The 18,433-nt window shown below is 40.4% G+C and overlaps 1 protein-coding gene across 18 annotated transcripts in view; it reads left to right on the top strand.

Moving 5' to 3' along the window:
• The window catches only part of SUGCT (succinyl-CoA:glutarate-CoA transferase), a 749,025-nt gene that overhangs the window by 666,175 nt on the left and 64,417 nt on the right, over positions 1 to 18,433 (top strand). For 15 of the 18 annotated variants that reach the window (XR_011437729.1, XR_011437726.1, XR_011437728.1 and 12 more), the window contains one exon: positions 12,646 to 14,070. The exons of the other annotated variants lie outside the window; for them this stretch is intronic. Coding sequence is in view for 9 of the 15 variants with exons in the window: in XM_023638963.2 (XP_023494731.2) it covers positions 12,646 to 12,809 (164 nt within the window). In the remaining 6 variants the exon portion in view is untranslated. Of the gene's footprint in view, positions 1 to 12,645; positions 14,071 to 18,433 lie in introns of those variants that run through there. 18 annotated transcript variants of the gene reach the window in all.

Genomic DNA, 18,433 nt, shown 5'->3' on the forward strand with positions numbered 1-18,433 from the left:
GGGAGAATGACTGCAGTTTGGCTGGAGGGAACAGCTGGAGGAAAAGCTTGGACAAGTGGTCTGCCCTATTTCAGAGTGCTTTGGACTGAGGAGGTGGCAGAAGAGATCAGGGTATGTGTGTGTGAGAGACGTTTCAGAGAAGACTGCTGGGATAGCGGGTGTCAAAGGCAAGGCTGAGGATTATGTGCCATTTTTGAGAGGATGGTGATGCCGAAACAGAAATAGAGGCGTAGAGGGAAAAGACCATCTCCTAAAACCTTTCCTTCTGGACCTCAAAGGCAAAGTGAAAGAGAAAAACTAAGATCAATTCTTGCGAGAAATAATGAACGCATGCCCATTTTCCAAGCGGGTTCAGGGACCTAGTTTTCTTGATCCTCCATTTGCTTGGGCTGTGATTGTGATTTGTGTGATCTCAGAGACTCTTGGAAAAGAAAAGATGGAGATGGTAGATATAAGGCTGACTCCTTTAAGATAGAGGAGATTAAGACGCACAGAAAAAAATTATTAAATTACAAAGACCTTCAAAGGTTTACAGAAGAACTTTTCAAAGCTCATTTGAGGTAAGAGCCACAAATAACCACCTGCTCCAGCTCCATTCAGTTCCTCCTCTCAAAACTGAATCGAAATACAATCTGGCTTCTCTGACTGGAAACTTCTTCCGGTATTTTCCTTAATGGAGCGCAGAGGCAGAGGAGGTGAGGAGAAGGTCACTACTTTGAAGGTCTGTGAAGCTTAAAATGTCCTGGCTGCAGACTCCAGCTGAACCAATTTTGTTTTCCATGGTGAAGTCTAACCAAACAAAATCTTGGGAACGTGCCCAAAGATCTCCTATTGAATATTTGCATTTTGGAAGGCAGAGAAGCAGGAGAATTGATTATTTTGGCAAAGAGCACATTGTCAGCAAGGTGTTTCTTCACCCTCCCAAGCATTTTCACAAGTGTTGAAAATAATTAGAAGCAAACACAAATGTTGGAAAGAAGCATTCAGGAGAGAGCTTCTTCGAGCCGACATCTTTTGGAGACCTCGGTCGAAAGTTTGGGTAGCACACTTTGAGGGGAGATGGTATGTTTGCTAATGAATATGAATAGCATTTCCTTATGGACTATATATTTTTCCAGCAGGAAATGGATAATCTACTATGACATTTCAGTGGGTTGGAACGAGATAGATAAATCAAATACAAGTTTCCTAGTTTCTTTTTCAAATGAAAGATAAATGCCTTAATGGATTAGCAATCATGAAATATATAAGTATTTATAATACAGGGCTGCTTTATAACACCATCTGCCAAAGAATGGTATTTATTCAGCCACTGATATGAGAACAGATTTTTTTCCACATTATGCAGGGAGGAAATGCATCCTAGTGTTAACGAGCGTGCACTTTGTACTAAGTAAGCCTAAGTTCCAACAAAATTCTTTAGTTGCCTGGCTGTGTAATTTTGATAATGTTACTTAACCCCGCTTTCCTTTTCGATAAAATGGTATAATAATAATCATACTTTTTAAAGTCATTTTGTATATCAAACAAGGCACTATATGGAGAGCATTCTGACCAAATGCCTAACACATGTGAGTACTCAATAAATAATAGCTGTTATCATCATTCCACTGGTCAAAATTGGCTACACACAAAATGAATTTCAAAGTATTTGGAACATCTGAACTGAATGCTTTTAAAGGAATGCTGAGGGACTAGATTAATGAGTCTCTCCTCTGGTCCAGGCAAATAGATCTCTGTATTAAAATTGAGGCATATAATCAGTCTCCATAGGCTTCCGTAGTCTCCGTTAGGCTGTAATAACAAACAATTCCCAAATAACATTGGCTTAAAACAACGCACATATATTACTTGCTCCCACTGCATGTCCATCTTGGGTTGAAAGGGCCCGAGGCTGGTGGAGCAGTCATCACCTTGTATACTGCCAAGTTGTCATACCAGAGAGACCTAGAGGGTCTTAAATCAGTAACTGAGTGTTCTGGCGTAGAGCTGACATACACATCCCTCCTATTCAAAGTTTTTTGGCTAGTCACATGGCCACCCATCATGAAAGGGGTCAGGACATACAATACTACCATGTTTCTGGGAGGTGGAAATTGGAAATTTGATGGACAACACTGATGACTACCACAACGCAGTTGAAAATATGCTCTTATAGGTAATCGCACTTGAAGCACCCTCTATTGAGTTACAAAATATTGAGTTAAAGTTTGTTACAGCAGTAGCGATAAATGGTTCCTCTGAACTCTGGGTGAGACTGGGGTGGCCCATCCAAGTTGGTGGTACAAACCACATGTCGCCCTGAGTTTCTGAGATGCCTGACCACATAAGCAGTGCCATAGATCGAGTTCTTTGGTTAAAGAGTTCCAAAGCCATTTTTATCCTCTGTGGCCTCTTTCCACCATTCCACACTACTTTAAATGGTTTTATCTGTTTTTATCTCACATCTAATGGGTTTAATGTGTTCTAACTGTATGGCTCCATTTGGCGCCTTGGATGCTATGGCTGAGAGGCGCCATATAAAAAATATTGTTATTGTTATGATGATGAGTTCAAGCAGTGGAGGGGAAATTGTGAAATAACTTAGTACTGGAGCTATCATTATTTTCAATAAAATGAAGTTTAGCTTCTTATTACACTAGTAAGCCTTGAAGATTAAATGGTATCTACAGCATGTATCTTAGCAATGGGCCAAAGAAGTCAAAATAAAAACGTTTGGTATAGCATTTTGCATATTATAAAACAGATGTTTGCTTTTAAGTACTCTTGATATTTTTAAAAGTTGACACCCGTATCAGACATTAAAAAAACAACAAAAGAAAAGACCCACACACTTAGTTTTAATTTTATTCATTCTTGCTGCCATTATGATCAGACAGACCGGCTATGTTAACTGATTTAACCCTTAATATTTGATCATGTGCCAGTGAGCTGTGATGTTGAGCAATAGTTTGCTTCGTTGCTTTAGAAATGCATCATCAAGATGGGAGGTGCATGGAGTTCAGGGGAAAAAAGGACTGTTTAGGTCCCTCCCTAGTGATGATTTGATATTATGTTCCCATTACTTGAATATTCATTATGGTTTCCCACATGTTTCTGGCTACCTCTGTTTCCTGCAACTGTTTACATTATTAAGTTGGTCTGGGTTGTCGAAATGTAGCTTGAATTCTGTATATGGTTAGAATAGCTTGGGACATCTGCATAGATAGGGTAGATTCCTTTTTCAGCCTAAGAGAATCATGGAAGGCTTCTAAAAGGAGATGGGACAAAATACTCAGGGTCTTGTTACTAAAGGGCCTCAGACCACGGATGGAAAACACTACAGGGCTAGTCTGAGGAATCCTCTGGCACACCAAGAACTGGGCCCTCCCTGTGCCTTGAACCAGACAACCCTCTGCAGAGAAAACAGTGAAGGCTTCTTTCCCTTTGGGCTGGGTAGGGAGGAAGGCTTTGGAGAGCATCGCCTGACTCAGAAACAGGAGAAACTGGAATGTATTGATGGTGCTGCAATTCCAGGACTTTCTACAAGGAAATAGGTGGCATATGACAAATTAATTTGAAAAGATGAGGTAGTAATGAGTACATGTTATGTAAGAAATCCAGCAGAGCTGTGATCTAGAAAGATGGAGAGAACAGACTGGTCAGAAGATGAGTCCTGAATCTGTCCTTGACATGTTCTACTCCAAGACCCCTGAGTTCAGTTCAAACTTAAACAGTTCTCTCTTCTTTCGCTGCCCTCCTTTCACCAGGTGGTAGTGTGGCCCATGAGCAAAGATTCGGGATTTGGAGTAAGAGTGTCAGGGTGTGAATGCTGGCTCTGCTCCTTACTGTCTCTGTGACCCTGAGCAAGTGACTTCCCCTCTATATCTCTCAGTTTCCCCCATTTGTAAAATGGGGATGATAATAGTACCTTCTGGCCTTATCCTAGGGCTGAGTGAATCAGGTGTGTAAAATACATACAATAGTGTCTTGTACATACTAAGTGTTACATAATTAAAGTAAGTCCCATATTTTCAAAGTTCCTTCTAATGTAACTTGTTAAAATTCAAGCATATAAAATTAATTTCTGATGTGTGTTCTGATGCTGTTTGAGACATTAAGTATCTACTTATCAGATGTGTGACTTGAGTAATCGTCTCACCTCCCTTAGCCTCCTTTTTATTGTCTGTAGGAAGAGGAAGAAATATCTGTCTTGGGGAGTTGTAAGGAGGAATAAAGAAAATAAACATTTGAAAAATGCTTCTTATATAATATGTGTTTAAGCAATGGTTAACTCTTTCTTCGCTTTTCCTTTTCCTTGACTATTAAGGATTTTTTTTGGGGGGGGAGGTGAGGAAGATTGGCCCTGAGCTAACATCTGTTGCCAATCTTCCTCTTTTTGTTTGAGGAAGACTGGCCCTGAGCTAACATCTGTGCCAATCTTCCTCTGTTTTTGTATGTGGGATGCTGCCACAGCGTGGCTTAGATGAGTGGTATGTGGGTCCACGCCCAGATTCCAAACCTGCAAACCCCACGCCACTGAAGTGGAGCATGTGAACTTAACCATTATACCACTGGGTCAGCCCCCAAGGATTTTTAAAGATTAAAACTTTTAGCCCCAACTTGCTGTCACGGATTTAAAATGCAACTACCTTGTCCATGTTCTGGGAAGCCTAGATTGGAAATTAGCAGGTGACCAAAGCTCGAGGATTCAAGATTGCTAAGGTGAGCACTGCAGCAGAGAACAAAAGATCATGACAGCAGCCAGCATGTACTGAGCACTCACTGTGGGCTTGATACTGGTCTAAGGAGTTTCTTTAAATCCTTACAACTTTATCATCCCCATTTTACAGAGAAAGAGACTGAGGCTCAGGTGATTAAATAAATTGCCCAAGGAGATACAACCAATAAATGGCAGCACCAGGATGTGAACCTAGACACTCTGTTCCAGAACCCACTCTTAACCACCTTGCTGTATCGCTTCTGGAAAACAGTGGCCATGAAGTCAGCAAATGTATGTGTGCATCTGCTGTGTGCTCTTGTGCACATTTTTTAACTTCTCTGAGCTCCAAGTTCCTCTTTTGTGATATAGGAATAAAATACATCAGTAAATGCAAAACCTATCTAAGACTGTTGTGAGGATTAAATTAAATCACAAATACAAAGCACCCAGCCCCGGGCCTTATGTACAGGAAGGACTCATTAAATAGTAGATTCACATGTTATCATGTGTGACTTAGAGACTGTGACAGGATTCCTCCTCATCTACCTTTGTGCTTTGTCAGCCTCCAGCTCTTGAACTCTAGGTTCCATGAGGTTTCTCAGTTCAGCCTTCCAGGAATGGGCACATGTAGTTGAAGCAACAGGCATCATCAATTTTCTAGAATCTTACAGATCGCCCCTCAGGGGACCACGGGCCGTTGACACACAGTCCTCACTTAGAGGTAGTTATAGCCACCCAACTCCCTTCCTCATGAGGGGTGAAGAGACTCAGGGCTTTGACACCAATCGTTAGACCAGGTGGTCCCATCACAAGGACAGCCTTGGGGTTCCAGGTTTGGTACCAGTTGTGCTGGAGTTTGCTGTGGTGTACATTTGTTTCAGGGTTTTCCAGTTTGATTGCCTTTGTGATGGCAGAGGAAAAACATCCCACCTTAGTTTATCCCTAAGTGGCTATGATTCTGTCTATGAGAACTCTGGGCTTCTTTCCGTGGGGCACAGAGTTCATGGTTCTTTCAAAATTAAAACTTCTCTAATTTCTACCTTCAAATCAATAGAGATTTGTCTGTTTAAGGCCAAGAATATAGAATCTCTTTGAAAGAAATGCATTTATCTGTGAAATTATGAGCTACAGAGATTAATTTTCATTCTTTTAATTTGCTTCCTGTGTACACAAAGCATTTTTTGGTGCAATTGATTTTGATACAGAGCTTAGATGGTAGAGAAAAGGCTGCCTACACAATGTCTTTAAAACCTCAGCATCAGGGATGTTGGAATAAATACAAGCGCCTTGAAAATAGATTGTTTTGGAATAAGGACATTTAGATGGTCAATAACTTCTAAATTTATATATCCTGGCCAAAACTCCTCCCAGAATTCCAAACTGGGATAAGCCCCACTGACATCTCTCCTTGGATATCTCTTAGGCACCTAAAGAAGCATGTCCAAAAGAGCATTTGACTTCTGTTTCCTCCCAACCCAACCTTGTCCATGCAGTCCATGCAGTCTTCCCCATCTGGTAAATGGCTCCACCAGTTGTTGAACCCAGAAACCCAGGATTCTTCTTGATGCTTCTCTTTCCCTCCCCAACTACCTTGGCTCATGTAATCCATCAGCAAACCATCTCATTCTATCACCAGAGTAGCTCTCGAATGCATCCACTTTCCTCAAACTCTACAGGCACCATCCTGATCCAGGCTACCATCATCTCTTCTGATCTACCCACAACAACCTCCAAACTTGTCTTATCGTGTTCTCTTCTGGCAACAAGAGTATTCCATAATAGGTCTTGTCACTGCTCTTAAAGCGCCACTGGCTTCCCTCTGAACTCAGAACAAGATCCAACTTCACTATGGTAGCCTCTAAATCCCTGTGCATTCTCTTCTCTGTCGCTCCCTCCAACTTCATCTAGAATCACTCTTGACCTGTCAAATTATGTAAGGCTCAGCTTAAGGAGCATCTAATCAGTTTGGCCTCATTGCACATCTCATTTAGCATAGCTCTTTAGCACCACCACGGCTCCTCCTCACTGTGCCTACAATATTGTTCTCTTTTCAGCTATGTTTTTAACAATTTAATAATTTCTATAAAATTTTAACTATTTATTTATTTATTTACTTATTTGTTTATTGTCTGTCTTTCAAATCAGAATAGAAATTCCATGAGAGTAGGGTCCGGGTCTATTTTGTTTGCTAATATATATCTAGATCACACAGCCCAGATCTTGACACAGAGACAGATACTCAAAAAGTAAATTTAGAATGAATTAGTGGATAAGTGAATTAATTAAAATGACATAAACAGTATTTATTCAAATATCTTTAATTGTTAGCAACCATTAGTTCAACAAATTTGTACTGAATGACAGAGCATGGACCATGGAGTCTGACATGAGGAGATCTTGTCCTGATTCTATCATTTATTTAGCTGGGTAACCTTAGACAAACTAACCAATCCCTTAAAGGGCCTCAGTTTTCTCATCTGTAAAAGGAGAGTTATAACGGTCTCTGTTTTATGAATCGAAAAGTTCAGTGAGATAATGCAAATAAAAAGCATAGACCACAATCATTGCAAGTGTTTAAGAAATGATGCTTGTCATTATCTTCGTTTTGTGGGACACTGAAAGGCATCCAGGGCCCATTAGCAAACACAATTGTCATTTTCCTGCCCCCGTAGGGGATGCAGACAACTAAGTAGGCAATTTAATGCACTATGCTAGATTACCTTATAGAGGATGCACAGGTAACATGTGTTACTGGAATGTTCTTGGCATCAAGGTCAAATGGATTTTCTTTGTTTATATTCCATCAAGTACTTAAAATCTTGCCACGTTGTAATTTGCTTCATATTTGGCTCTTGACCTTCTTATGCAAATTTTGAAGTTTTTTCTATTCTAATTATTTTTCCCTTACATAATATAATTTTATCTCAGTATTATATTTTTCCAACCTTTCAGTTGTACTAATTGTACGGTTAAGGCTCTTTTTGTCTCCTTAGACTCCCCTTTTGAAGACTTCTGTCCTCCTCCATCTCTACCTTGTTGACTCTCCAGGTCCAGGCTGTCATCCTGGGACCTTCCATCCTGGACTCCTTGGTTTGTCCTCACTGTGTACCAAAATTTTCTTCTTCTTTCATTTACTCCAAAGTTTTACTGGCATGAGCTTCAGGAAACTTACTTAGTAAACTTAATCTTTGAAAGTTTGAAAATACCTTCATTTTGATGAATCATTTGACTGGATACACAATGCTAGATTTAACAGCATTTCATCTAGAAATTTGAAAGCAAAGTTCACTTTCTTCTAGTTTCTGTTAGAAACTAGTGAGACTAGTCCACATTGAGATATTCAATTCTTCTGCTTTCAGTCCTACTTATACTGAGTCTGTCTCTCTCATAACCATTGATTTTAAGATCAGAGCCTCCTATGGAATGAAATAGACAAACTGACATCTACTTCCTCTCATCTCCTTGTAGAATATTCTGGGCTTCAGCATTCTCTACCTCTTTTACTCATCAACTTGATTCCAGCTGTGTTTTTCTTAAATTTGTTAAAATATATCTTTCAATAGTGATGCTCCCTCCTATTCTTTTCACTCATGAAGTTTTGTGTTTAACTTCTATACGTTTATTTAAGTGGTATTTCAGGAGAAAGTGAAGGCAATATATATGTTCAAAGCTCCAAAATATACAACTTTAAATTACTGTATAGTTTGCCATCATTCAGATGTACTGTAATTTATCTAACCAGTGCCCAAGTTTTGGACATTTTTTCCTAATTTTTTCCAATATTATAGCTATTTGACCTCTTTATCTGGAAGGAAGTAGTTGGAGATAGGCCTATGGGGCAATACATGAGGGAATGAATTGCTAGACACCTAATTCTAACAAGGGCACCTGTGGAAGCTAAGAGCAGATTGAGAAGTTTTTTAAAAAACGTACAGAATTCCACGTGAAGAACCCTCACAAGATATATTAGAAAGCCATGTGAGAAGGAGAGAGGTATTAGGAGTATTAAGTAGATTTGGAAATTTGTATACATCCTTGCCTATCAAATTTGTCAACATTCCTGACAACATCCATAGATAAAATTTTAAAGCAGGATTTCTCTATCCAACTGTGTAGACACTTTTAAAACTCTTGACATTTAGTTGACAAATTTCCTTCTGGAAGGATTTCACCAATTTAGACTCCTACCAGTCACCAAACTCTTAAAAGCAAACCAAAATAGCCACAAGATTTGCTAGTTTTGTGAACAAAATTATGTCTCATTATTATCTCCATAGGCATTTCTTTGATTGTTACCTATATTCAATATTACTCAGATTACATTTCTCAAATGCTCAAACCAACCGTCGAGAGGTATTGTCAACTCGTTTTAGACTGAGGGTCAGGGACTTGAAGAATCCTCAACATCACACAGCGTGCTGGTGTTTGAAAGCATATGTGAACATGGATGTTACTTCGCCAAAAAGTCATTTAAGAACATGTGACTTATCTGCTCATCTTTTTTTAACGGAAGATCAGGTTATTCATTCTTTCTGGACCTTAGATGTAAATAATATGTCAAACATTTTTTACTTCTTGAAACAAATGTATTTTAAGAACTCGTTATTTCCTTTGTGTAAAGACTGGGAGGGGTGTCCCGGGTACATGGGATTATTGCACAGGGCTGCAAAAACAGGAAATTTCAATTGACTCATGAGAACTTAGCTTTCTCTGGAATCTGGATATCACTTTATTTGTTCCATTGCATATATAGATAGATAAGTAGATATAATATTTTTACATATTTTATATTATATGTTATAATATATCAATATAATATATAGATTTTATATTTTTAAAGAACTGCAAATTTTCATTTTTAATAAACCACATGGCAAAACAATACTTTATTTAATAAATTGTAAGAAATTACAACTTGAAAATTGCTAAATACAGTACACATACATATACTATACTTTGATCTTAAATTACATGGATGAACCCCAGCTTCAAAATCTTTCTAAAATCAATCATATGCAAGATACCTGGTTTCTGAAGGGGCGTATGGAAAAGTCTATACAATTTCCTGAACTTTGGTATGGTTTGCTTAATAACATGTATTTATTTAGAGAAGCATATGCTTTCAAATATACAGTATTTTCCAGGTGTCTTTATTGTAGTAAGTCTAAAAAAATTACTAAGAAATACCATTTTACCAACCTAAATTCTTTAAGATTTTTTGCGCAAAGTGCTAAAAATCCTTCATCTTAAACTGATAGCACAGTCTTCAGTATAGATCTGGAAGCTACCAGGAAAGAATGGTGTATGGTGGGAGTGACACAGTTGAACTGCCTTTTAGTGTGGCTGGACTTGAAGAATTCCCTCATACCATCACCACGTGGAGGTTAAAAGTCCAGATTCTACGTACCAACGTGTGCTACAATGTGGATGAATCTCAAAAACATTATGCTAGGTGAAAGAAGCCAGATGCAAAAGGTATATATTGTATGTTTCCATTTATATGGAATATCCAAAATAGAGAGAAAGTAGGTTAGTGGTTGCCAGCATCTAGGGGAAGGGGGGAGTTGAAAACAACTGTTTAATGGATAGAGGCTTTTGCTTTAGAGTGATGGAAATGTTTTGGAACTAGATAAAGGAAGTGGTTGCACAGCCTCACAAATGTACTAAATGCCGCTGAATTACTCACTGTGAAATGGTTAATTTTGTTATGTGAATTTCATCTCAACAAATTATTGTTCTTTTTAAGTCCAAGTTCTTGAACCCGACAAACTTGGACTTGGAAACGGACTCTCATTTCCTAACTGTGTGACATTAGGCAACTTATTCTAATTTCCTAACCTGAACCCTACCTCTGACCCTTTTGCCTTAAACCTCCTTTACCTTCCATGTCCATCCAGATTGTTGTAAGGATCATATGAGACAACGAACGTGAAGCCTTTGACACAGTGGCTGACACCTAAGTTCTTAGGAAATGGTAGCTACTACTGCTGCTACTACTAGCAGCTGCAGAAATAGGAAGGGTACTAGCTGTGTTCCAACCCAGATTCTTGGCATATTCGAGTGAGCCCGCTGGAAGTCTCTCTTCAGGTAATTCATTTGGAAAAGTCACATGACGTTGACTTCAGGCATGTATTCCCTCAGTGTGATCCTTCTTTTGAAAGACAAGTTTTAGGTTAAAACTCTTGTTAATTAATGTCAAAATGGAACCAAGTGTGAGACAGCAATGAGCAAGGCTCACATCTCTCAAACATCAAATTATCAGCTTTCTCAGGGGAGTAGTGGACCCTGCCTCCCAGTGTGTGCTCCTTGACTGAAAAGGGACCAACCATGAAAAAACAGTCATGCCCTGGGCATTTAAAAGGAAGTAGGAGAAGAAAAAATGAATTTCAGTGAGCTTCAGAGAAGGATGACTCTGGACATCATTGGACAGTTGCTGTGTATCTGTAGTTGATGGTATGTGTCCTGCAAAGGTGCGGCTTGATGGTCTTAGGAGGTCTGTCCCCTCCATCGTCAGCAACAGTGGCTTCTACAACAGTACTTTTTATTAATGAAATTCTGCAAAGAGCTCAAAGTACATCTGCTCTTCACTGACTGACATTCTGTGACCTACATGTGCTTTGGTTTTATTTGTTCTTCCTACGGGCTCCCCAAATCAAGAGTAAGCTGGAAAAATGTTTATGAGATAGAAATGCACTGTTTTGTAGTCTTCTTGTGACTATCTAATTTGTTTTCCTGAAGCTTAATCAAATAAGATGTAAAGGACAGCCAACACAAATACCGTTTATTTAATCAGGCAACAAAGGTAAAATCTGTTGAAATAGCATGCTCCCCAGTGTAGGTCCAGCTTGTCCGTGGAAGAGTAGGAAGTAAGAAGAGGCCGCTAAGGTCATGGAAAGTGCATGGCCTTCAATGTGAGACAGTTCCAATGGACTTGAATTTGCATCCTGGTGCTATTAATTATTAGCCATGTGACCTTGAGCAAAAGCTTAGCTCTTTGAGCTTTAGTGTCCTCTTGTGAAGAATGGGGACAATAAAGTCCATGCCCAACAGTTGTTGAAAGTATTGCTTCAGTTACTCTGTTTATAGTGGCTGAGTGCTCAGCAATGAGCTGGCAATAAATGTCCTTTTCCTCTTGGACTGGGAGCGTCAAGAGAGAGGCTGTGGCAGCTTTGGTCATCCTAATAGCCAGCAGGTTTTGTGCATTATTGTGGGTTAGGGAATGCTTACTTGGTGCTTTCTGTCCGTTATCTCCTTTAAGTCCTTACATCAAGTCTATGTGGTAAACACTATCATATTCAGTTTAATTGTAGAACATAGGCTCAGAGGAGTTAAGTAATTTGTCCAAGATGGCTCTGCTAGGACGTGTCAGAGCTGATACTCAGAGCCAAGTCTCCCTGACAATGAAACTTACACATGTAACATTTTCTACCACCAAAAGCCTTCAGCCAGGGTCTGGCTTGGGTTTAGTTCATCTGCAGTCTGTTGAACTAGGTCTTGGAACTATGCGGTAGACACTCAAGAATAAAATTTGGGGGTTACCTTCACCTGCGGTCAGATTTCCAGCTTCAGAGAGACGCTGTGTCCCCGTGGTCATTGTTTGCTTGGCCCCAGAGAGTCTGCTCAGTGGAGTGACCTACCCTCAAAAGTCTTTGCAAGAGGACTGGCAGGTTCTGAACAGGCCTGGGACATACCAGGCACATACCTGCAGCTCCTGGATGGTGGTGGGCAGGTCAGAAGACCACTGCGCAGGTCAGATGATCACTGCACAGTCAAGAAAAGCCACATGTGACAGTACATTTCTTTCCAAAACGATGGTGCATCTGAAAGGGTGTAACTGGCAGTGATATTCTTGGCATCCATTGAAAACACCCCAGGCAGCTTGGGTAATTCGTTTCCTAGGGTTAGTCATTAACAGGCTTCCTGCTTTCCTCCTCCTTTGACAGGCCCAGCTGTGAGATACAGTAAGTTCAAGATGTCAGAGGCCAGGCCGCCTCCCTTGCTTGGGCAGCACACGACGCACATCCTGAAGGAGGTCCTGAGATACGATGACAGGGCCATCGAAGAGCTGCTCAGCGCTGGCGTGGTGACCCAACATGAAGCTGAGTGACAGAGGAAAACTGCTCTTTCTCAAAACCACATTCTGAATGCACTTTACTAACAAAGGCAATAGACTTTCTGGACCCTTCTCCCCAATTCTGGTGCCTGCCACTGAGAAGAAGAGTTAGGGTAATTCCAGATTTCCTGCCTGGCGCTTCCAGGATGGCTCTGGCATCAGCGAATCTAGTGCTTTCTAAATGTACCCCACCTTGTATTCCTTATCATTTTTTCCCCAGACAATAGATCAATTGTGAATTTGTAGGACTTTTGTGTAAAGATTTTTTTTCTGGAAAAAATACTTTCCTCATTGTAATTGGGTTAATGGCCTAAATGTTTACCCCTCCAGCCCACGCACGTCTGCAAAAGAGCAGATCTCTTGATGCTCCCTACTAGCACATAAAGTCCTCATTTAAACCTTTGTTAGGAAGTCAAAACAATAAGCAGAATGATGGTCTCAGTGATTGATTTGAAACAGAATAACTTAATTTTGAGCTCATGAACCCTTTGTTAATCGGTAATTTAAACCACGGACTTTGCTGGTGTCCATTATAAAACTGAGCTCCATTCTCCCCTGTGGGGGTAAATATTTGCTTTATGTTGTATTTCTCTGATTATTTCATGATCTGTGGCAGAAAATCAATTTCCACCAAAGCAATTTTGGGTGTAGGTAGCTATCAGCATTTGGGGGTAAAGAGTGGTTCTTTTTTTGAGCCAAGTGCAAACGTGACAGGTTCTTAAATGAATGTCAGATGACTAACGAGGTGTTAAATAATGTGTAAATAATAACAGGAGAATGAAAGGAAAACATTTCTTTGTAATCTGAATATCCACTATAGAAGAATATATCACACCTTAGTATTAAGTATTTGCATTTAAGTATTTGTCAGTGAATTCAAAGTATAAAAAACAGCTTCTGTCCAGAAGGTGGTAACTGATTTGTAGATATGGATAAATTCCAGGATAAATTGTCACTCGGATTGTCTATCAACCAAGCCCAGGACAGACCAAGGAATCAGATGACCCCATGATCAATATCTGATGTGCTCTCAATTAACGGCTGTTAGGCACACATATTTTAAAGCCATGTCGTTACATACCAAGTGGTAAATGAAAGTTAAATTACAGATGTCCATCTTTCAAACTGTGATTTGGAGCTAGTTTTCTTTTCATGTTCTTTTTATTGGAATGAGCTTAGCCATTTATGCATACTGTAAGCCCCAATGTGTTTCTAGAATCAAGGATTCCAAATAAATAGGAAATTTGTCTTCTCACAAGGCCTCATGGGACTAATTCTTGAAACAGTTTTTATCCTCTCCGCTCTGCTCTTTGTGAACGTCTATTCTAAAGAACTCCTGCTGTTATTCCATTAGTTAGAATTTCATCATACAAGGGTCACTTGATGCCTTCTACAGTATTTTCCCCCCAGTGGCTAATTCATAGATATATATCTGGAGACATTCACTTCAGGCCAGACATGTAAATGGAATTTCTCCATGTCTATACAAATAGTAATGAAAATGGTTAAAGGCTGGATGACAGAGAATTGGCAAAACCATGTATCTTGAAAGATAGATCCACCATTTCTCCTACTGACTCAAGTCGATATCTTGAAATGCAAATTACTTGGTTACTGAGCAGTAACCCTAAATATCTGGGTAGCCATATGTAGGAGGATACTGATCTTTTAGAGAGGTCACAAAATGCCTCTAAAACCTTGAAGTCAATCAAGACTGCAGTCTTCATACATAGCAGAGTCACCGCTGGAGACCATCTCCAGTGTCATCATGTATGTAGCTATGCAGATTTCCACCTACACGCTCAAAATGAGCCAGGGGAACTTTGAACCTGCTCATCACACAGCAGAAAGCATTTACTCTACTGCTTAGTGAGAGAAATAATTTAGAATGTGTTTCAAGTTCAGATAGATAATTGGTCCTGAAAGAAACATTGTGCTTGCTAAAATTTCTAGCAGTATGCCCCAGATCAAGTAATACTTATAAACAAATGTGCTGTTTTAATTATCGAGGCCTATTATCTTTCACATTCCCAAATCTGAACACACTACTAACATACCATATGCTCCAGTTCAGTTTGTGTCAAGGCCTGCCGAGGTTGTCCTAGAAAATTCTTTGAAACTCGGTGGGTTAATCATTATGGAATTGAGGGTGTGTCCACAAGCAATTAGGCATCCGTCCCTTGATTTGTTCTTAAACTTTTTGCTGCCATGATTTTCTAGTTAATCAAGCATGATATTTGCCAGCATGCAGTCTGATATGCTGAATGTTTCCCTAAGAAGAAGAGAAATGAACATTGAGCAATTTTGTGTGATTTTTCCCCCCAGTTACTTGGTGTTCTTTTGTCTTTGATCCATCTATTAAGAGTTAGAAGTACAATCATGATTGTGTGTGTATGAGGAAGATTGGCCCTAAGCTAACATCTGTTGCCACTCTTCCTCTGTTTGCTTGAGGAAGATTGTCACTGAGCTAACATCTGTGCCCATCTTCCTCTGTTTTATGTGGGACGCCACCACAGCACAGCCTGATGAGTGGTGCTAGGTCCACACCCAGGGTCCAAACCTGCAAACGCCAGGCCACAGAAGCAGAGCACACAAACTTAACCACTATGCCACCAGGCTGGCCCCTGGAAGTACAATCATGATTTTAAAAAACAAAGGAGAATTCACATGGGCTATTTCATACCAGGTCATTAGGCTACCTAACCTACAGAGCCCCACAATGGGGGGCTTGTGCATGAGGACGTCACAAACTCTTCTTTCAACCTTCTTCAGGGAAATTCACACCCACTCATATCTCACCTGAATTTGATATTCCACCAGTGACTCTTTTGGCCCATGGTGTTGGCATGTTATCTACTTGAAAAGCTGTAGATATGAGTCATGCTTGTCAGTCTTCCACATAGCTCAGTGCTGCCTTCATCCACAGGACTCATTCTCCAAATAATGAGTCTGAAGGCTCTGAGAAGGAATGCCAGCCCCAAGCTGAACAGACTGTCCAGATATTCTGCCTCTCCTCTGACTCCTCACCACTGCTTCTCAACTGGCAAAGGAGATAAGCAGAAAAAATATCCTGACCCTGAGCTATTCATTTTCAAAGTCATTCCCCAAGATTATGAGATTCTTCTTGCATTTCTTCTTCTCAGGGGAGACTATCTGCTTTAGTGACCAATGAGATTCTTGAGACATGATGTGCCTGAAAAAAATGGTTGTAAACCTTGCTTGTAGTATTGATGATCTTTATGAGGCCAGCATACCAAGCTCACTTCTTTTCTCTCTTGATTTTGTGGTACTAGTACTGGTACAATTATTGTTTGATAAAGAGGATGAAAAGGTTCAGAAAAAGGTACCTATTTCCATCCCAACAACAGCTGGGGTAAACAAAAACGCATCTAGAGGCTCATATATGGAGGTGGAGAAGTTTCTCAGACATCAGGGTAAAATTGTATTTCTTCATACAATCTTAGTATAGCAATAGCAGGGTTAAATGTTTTATAAATTACTGCTCTCATAAGATGCTTAAATAGTTTTGTATAATGACATACCAAGCTATCTTCTGGGCACAAATGGTCCTGAACTTTTACACCAGGCTGGCTCTATGCAGAGCAGGTTTATGTGGTGGGATTAGTGGGGTATAAGTAACCCAAATAGACACATTCCCCCAACACCCATTCAAAACCATGTCTTCCAGGGTCACTCTAGGAAGTTAAAGTGTTACACGCAAATGAATGCAAATACTTTGCACTCATACATTTATTCCACACGCTAGGGGGAAAAAGTACAGAAAAGGAGAGTTTTGAAGGAATGAGAGTTGGAATAGGTACATTTCATAAGCAGGAAAGGAAAAGAAAGAGCAGACCCAAGGGTGCATTAGCTCTGAGACTCTGGCCAGCCCATAGCCGTATGAGACCAGCCTGATGTGTAGATGCCAAGAGGGAAGGGCACGCATTGGAAGGAGCCCAAACACTACCCAGAAAACAGATTTTACCCATTGGAAAAGTTTTCTTGAGAAATAGCTTTTTTCCCATTCCTTAAGACCTGACATTAAAGGGACTGCCCAGCCTCCTGGTCCTTTACAACATTCTTAATAAGAGGCTGTGATAGGCAGAAGAATGGCCCTCCAAAGATGTCCATGTCCCAATTCTCAGAACCTGTGAACATATTTTCTTAAATGGCAAGAGGGAATTAAGGTTGCTTATCGGCTGACCTTAAAATAGGATAGGTATCCTCGATTACCCTTGTGGGTGCAGGGGTCCTTTAAATGTTGAAGAGTCCATGTCAGAGTGAGGTGAGGTGAGAAAGACTTACCGACAGTTGCTGGATTTGAAAATGGAAATGAATGAAGGAATGTAGGCATCTTTGAGTAGCTGAAAAGGACAATAAAAATGGACTTCCCCTAGAACTTCCAGAAGGAACGCAGCCCTGCTTGATTTTAGCCCAGGGAGGTCTATTTTGGACTTCTGATCTCCAGAACTGTAAAATAATAAATTTGTGTTGTTGTAAGCCACTAAATTTGTCATATTTTGTTATAGCACCAATAGAAAACTAATACAGAAGCTACTATGCCCTTGTTTGAAAGTCTAAAGTGACAGGAAAATCATTACTTTGCAAAGTGGCTAATTGACACCTCCTTGTATTCCATTTTTTTTTTCTTTTTCTGCTTACTTCCTTTCCTACTTTTCTTTTTTCCCCCTTCTTTGAACCTCCTCTTCTTCCTCTCTTTCTCTGTGGTCGTAGTCTTTTTCCTCCCTCTCCTTTGTCTTCCTCCTCCTGCTCCTCCTCGTCCTCATCTTCCACTCTCCCTCCCTCTCTCTGCGTAGACACACACAGTTATGCATCCGTGTTACACAAGCATGGATACCAAAAACTGCCACTGACCTTCAGAAAAATAGGACTTGCTCAGTAATTTAGAAGATAACTAGTGGTGATTCTGGCCATGACTTCACCTCCACAAGCAATCTTGGATTAATCTCTGGGTGGAGTGGTTCCTAAATAACTGGCTGTTCCTTCTTCTCCCCCAAAACTCAGGGAAAGAAATAAAGGAGGGTTGCAAATGCCACTCTGGACTGGCAGAGCCCAAAGGCTTACTGCCTCCCTGTCACGTGCTTCCAGTTCTAAGAAATAAACTAAAATAAATAAAATACAGTGCAGAGCAGAATCTAGGCTCTGTGTGGGGAAAGCCTTCATCAGAGGAAGGGGAGGGAGGGCATGAGGGCCCAGGGTTTCTCTCCAGCACTAGGCCTTAGTCTTTGTGGCCTGTTCTTTCTTAGAAAAGGTGCCTTACTCGGCCTTCAGGGGGTGCTTAGTAGCATGTCCCTAGCTATTTTAGTCAAATTGTCTCCACAAGGATGGTACCTTCACCTCTACCTTGGTTTTGCTAGCCGTTAAACAGGGGGAGTGGATCCTCATGGCTCCCTTTGCTGTCTTCTATCAACAAGATGAAAAACACATTGAAACATCCCTCCTTTTTCCTCCCCCCTTTCTTTTTCTCTGCAAATTAACCACATGACAGTCTGTTCAACTCAAGTTGGTTTCTTTGGCACATGACCACATAGATTGGAGGAACAATGCTTTCCTGCGCCTCATCCTGTCACCCGCGCCCTTTCCTCTCGCCCAGAAGT

The sequence above is a fragment of the Equus caballus genome, chromosome 4, assembly GCF_041296265.1.
Source record: "Equus caballus isolate H_3958 breed thoroughbred chromosome 4, TB-T2T, whole genome shotgun sequence".
Taxonomy (NCBI): domain Eukaryota; kingdom Metazoa; phylum Chordata; class Mammalia; order Perissodactyla; family Equidae; genus Equus; species Equus caballus.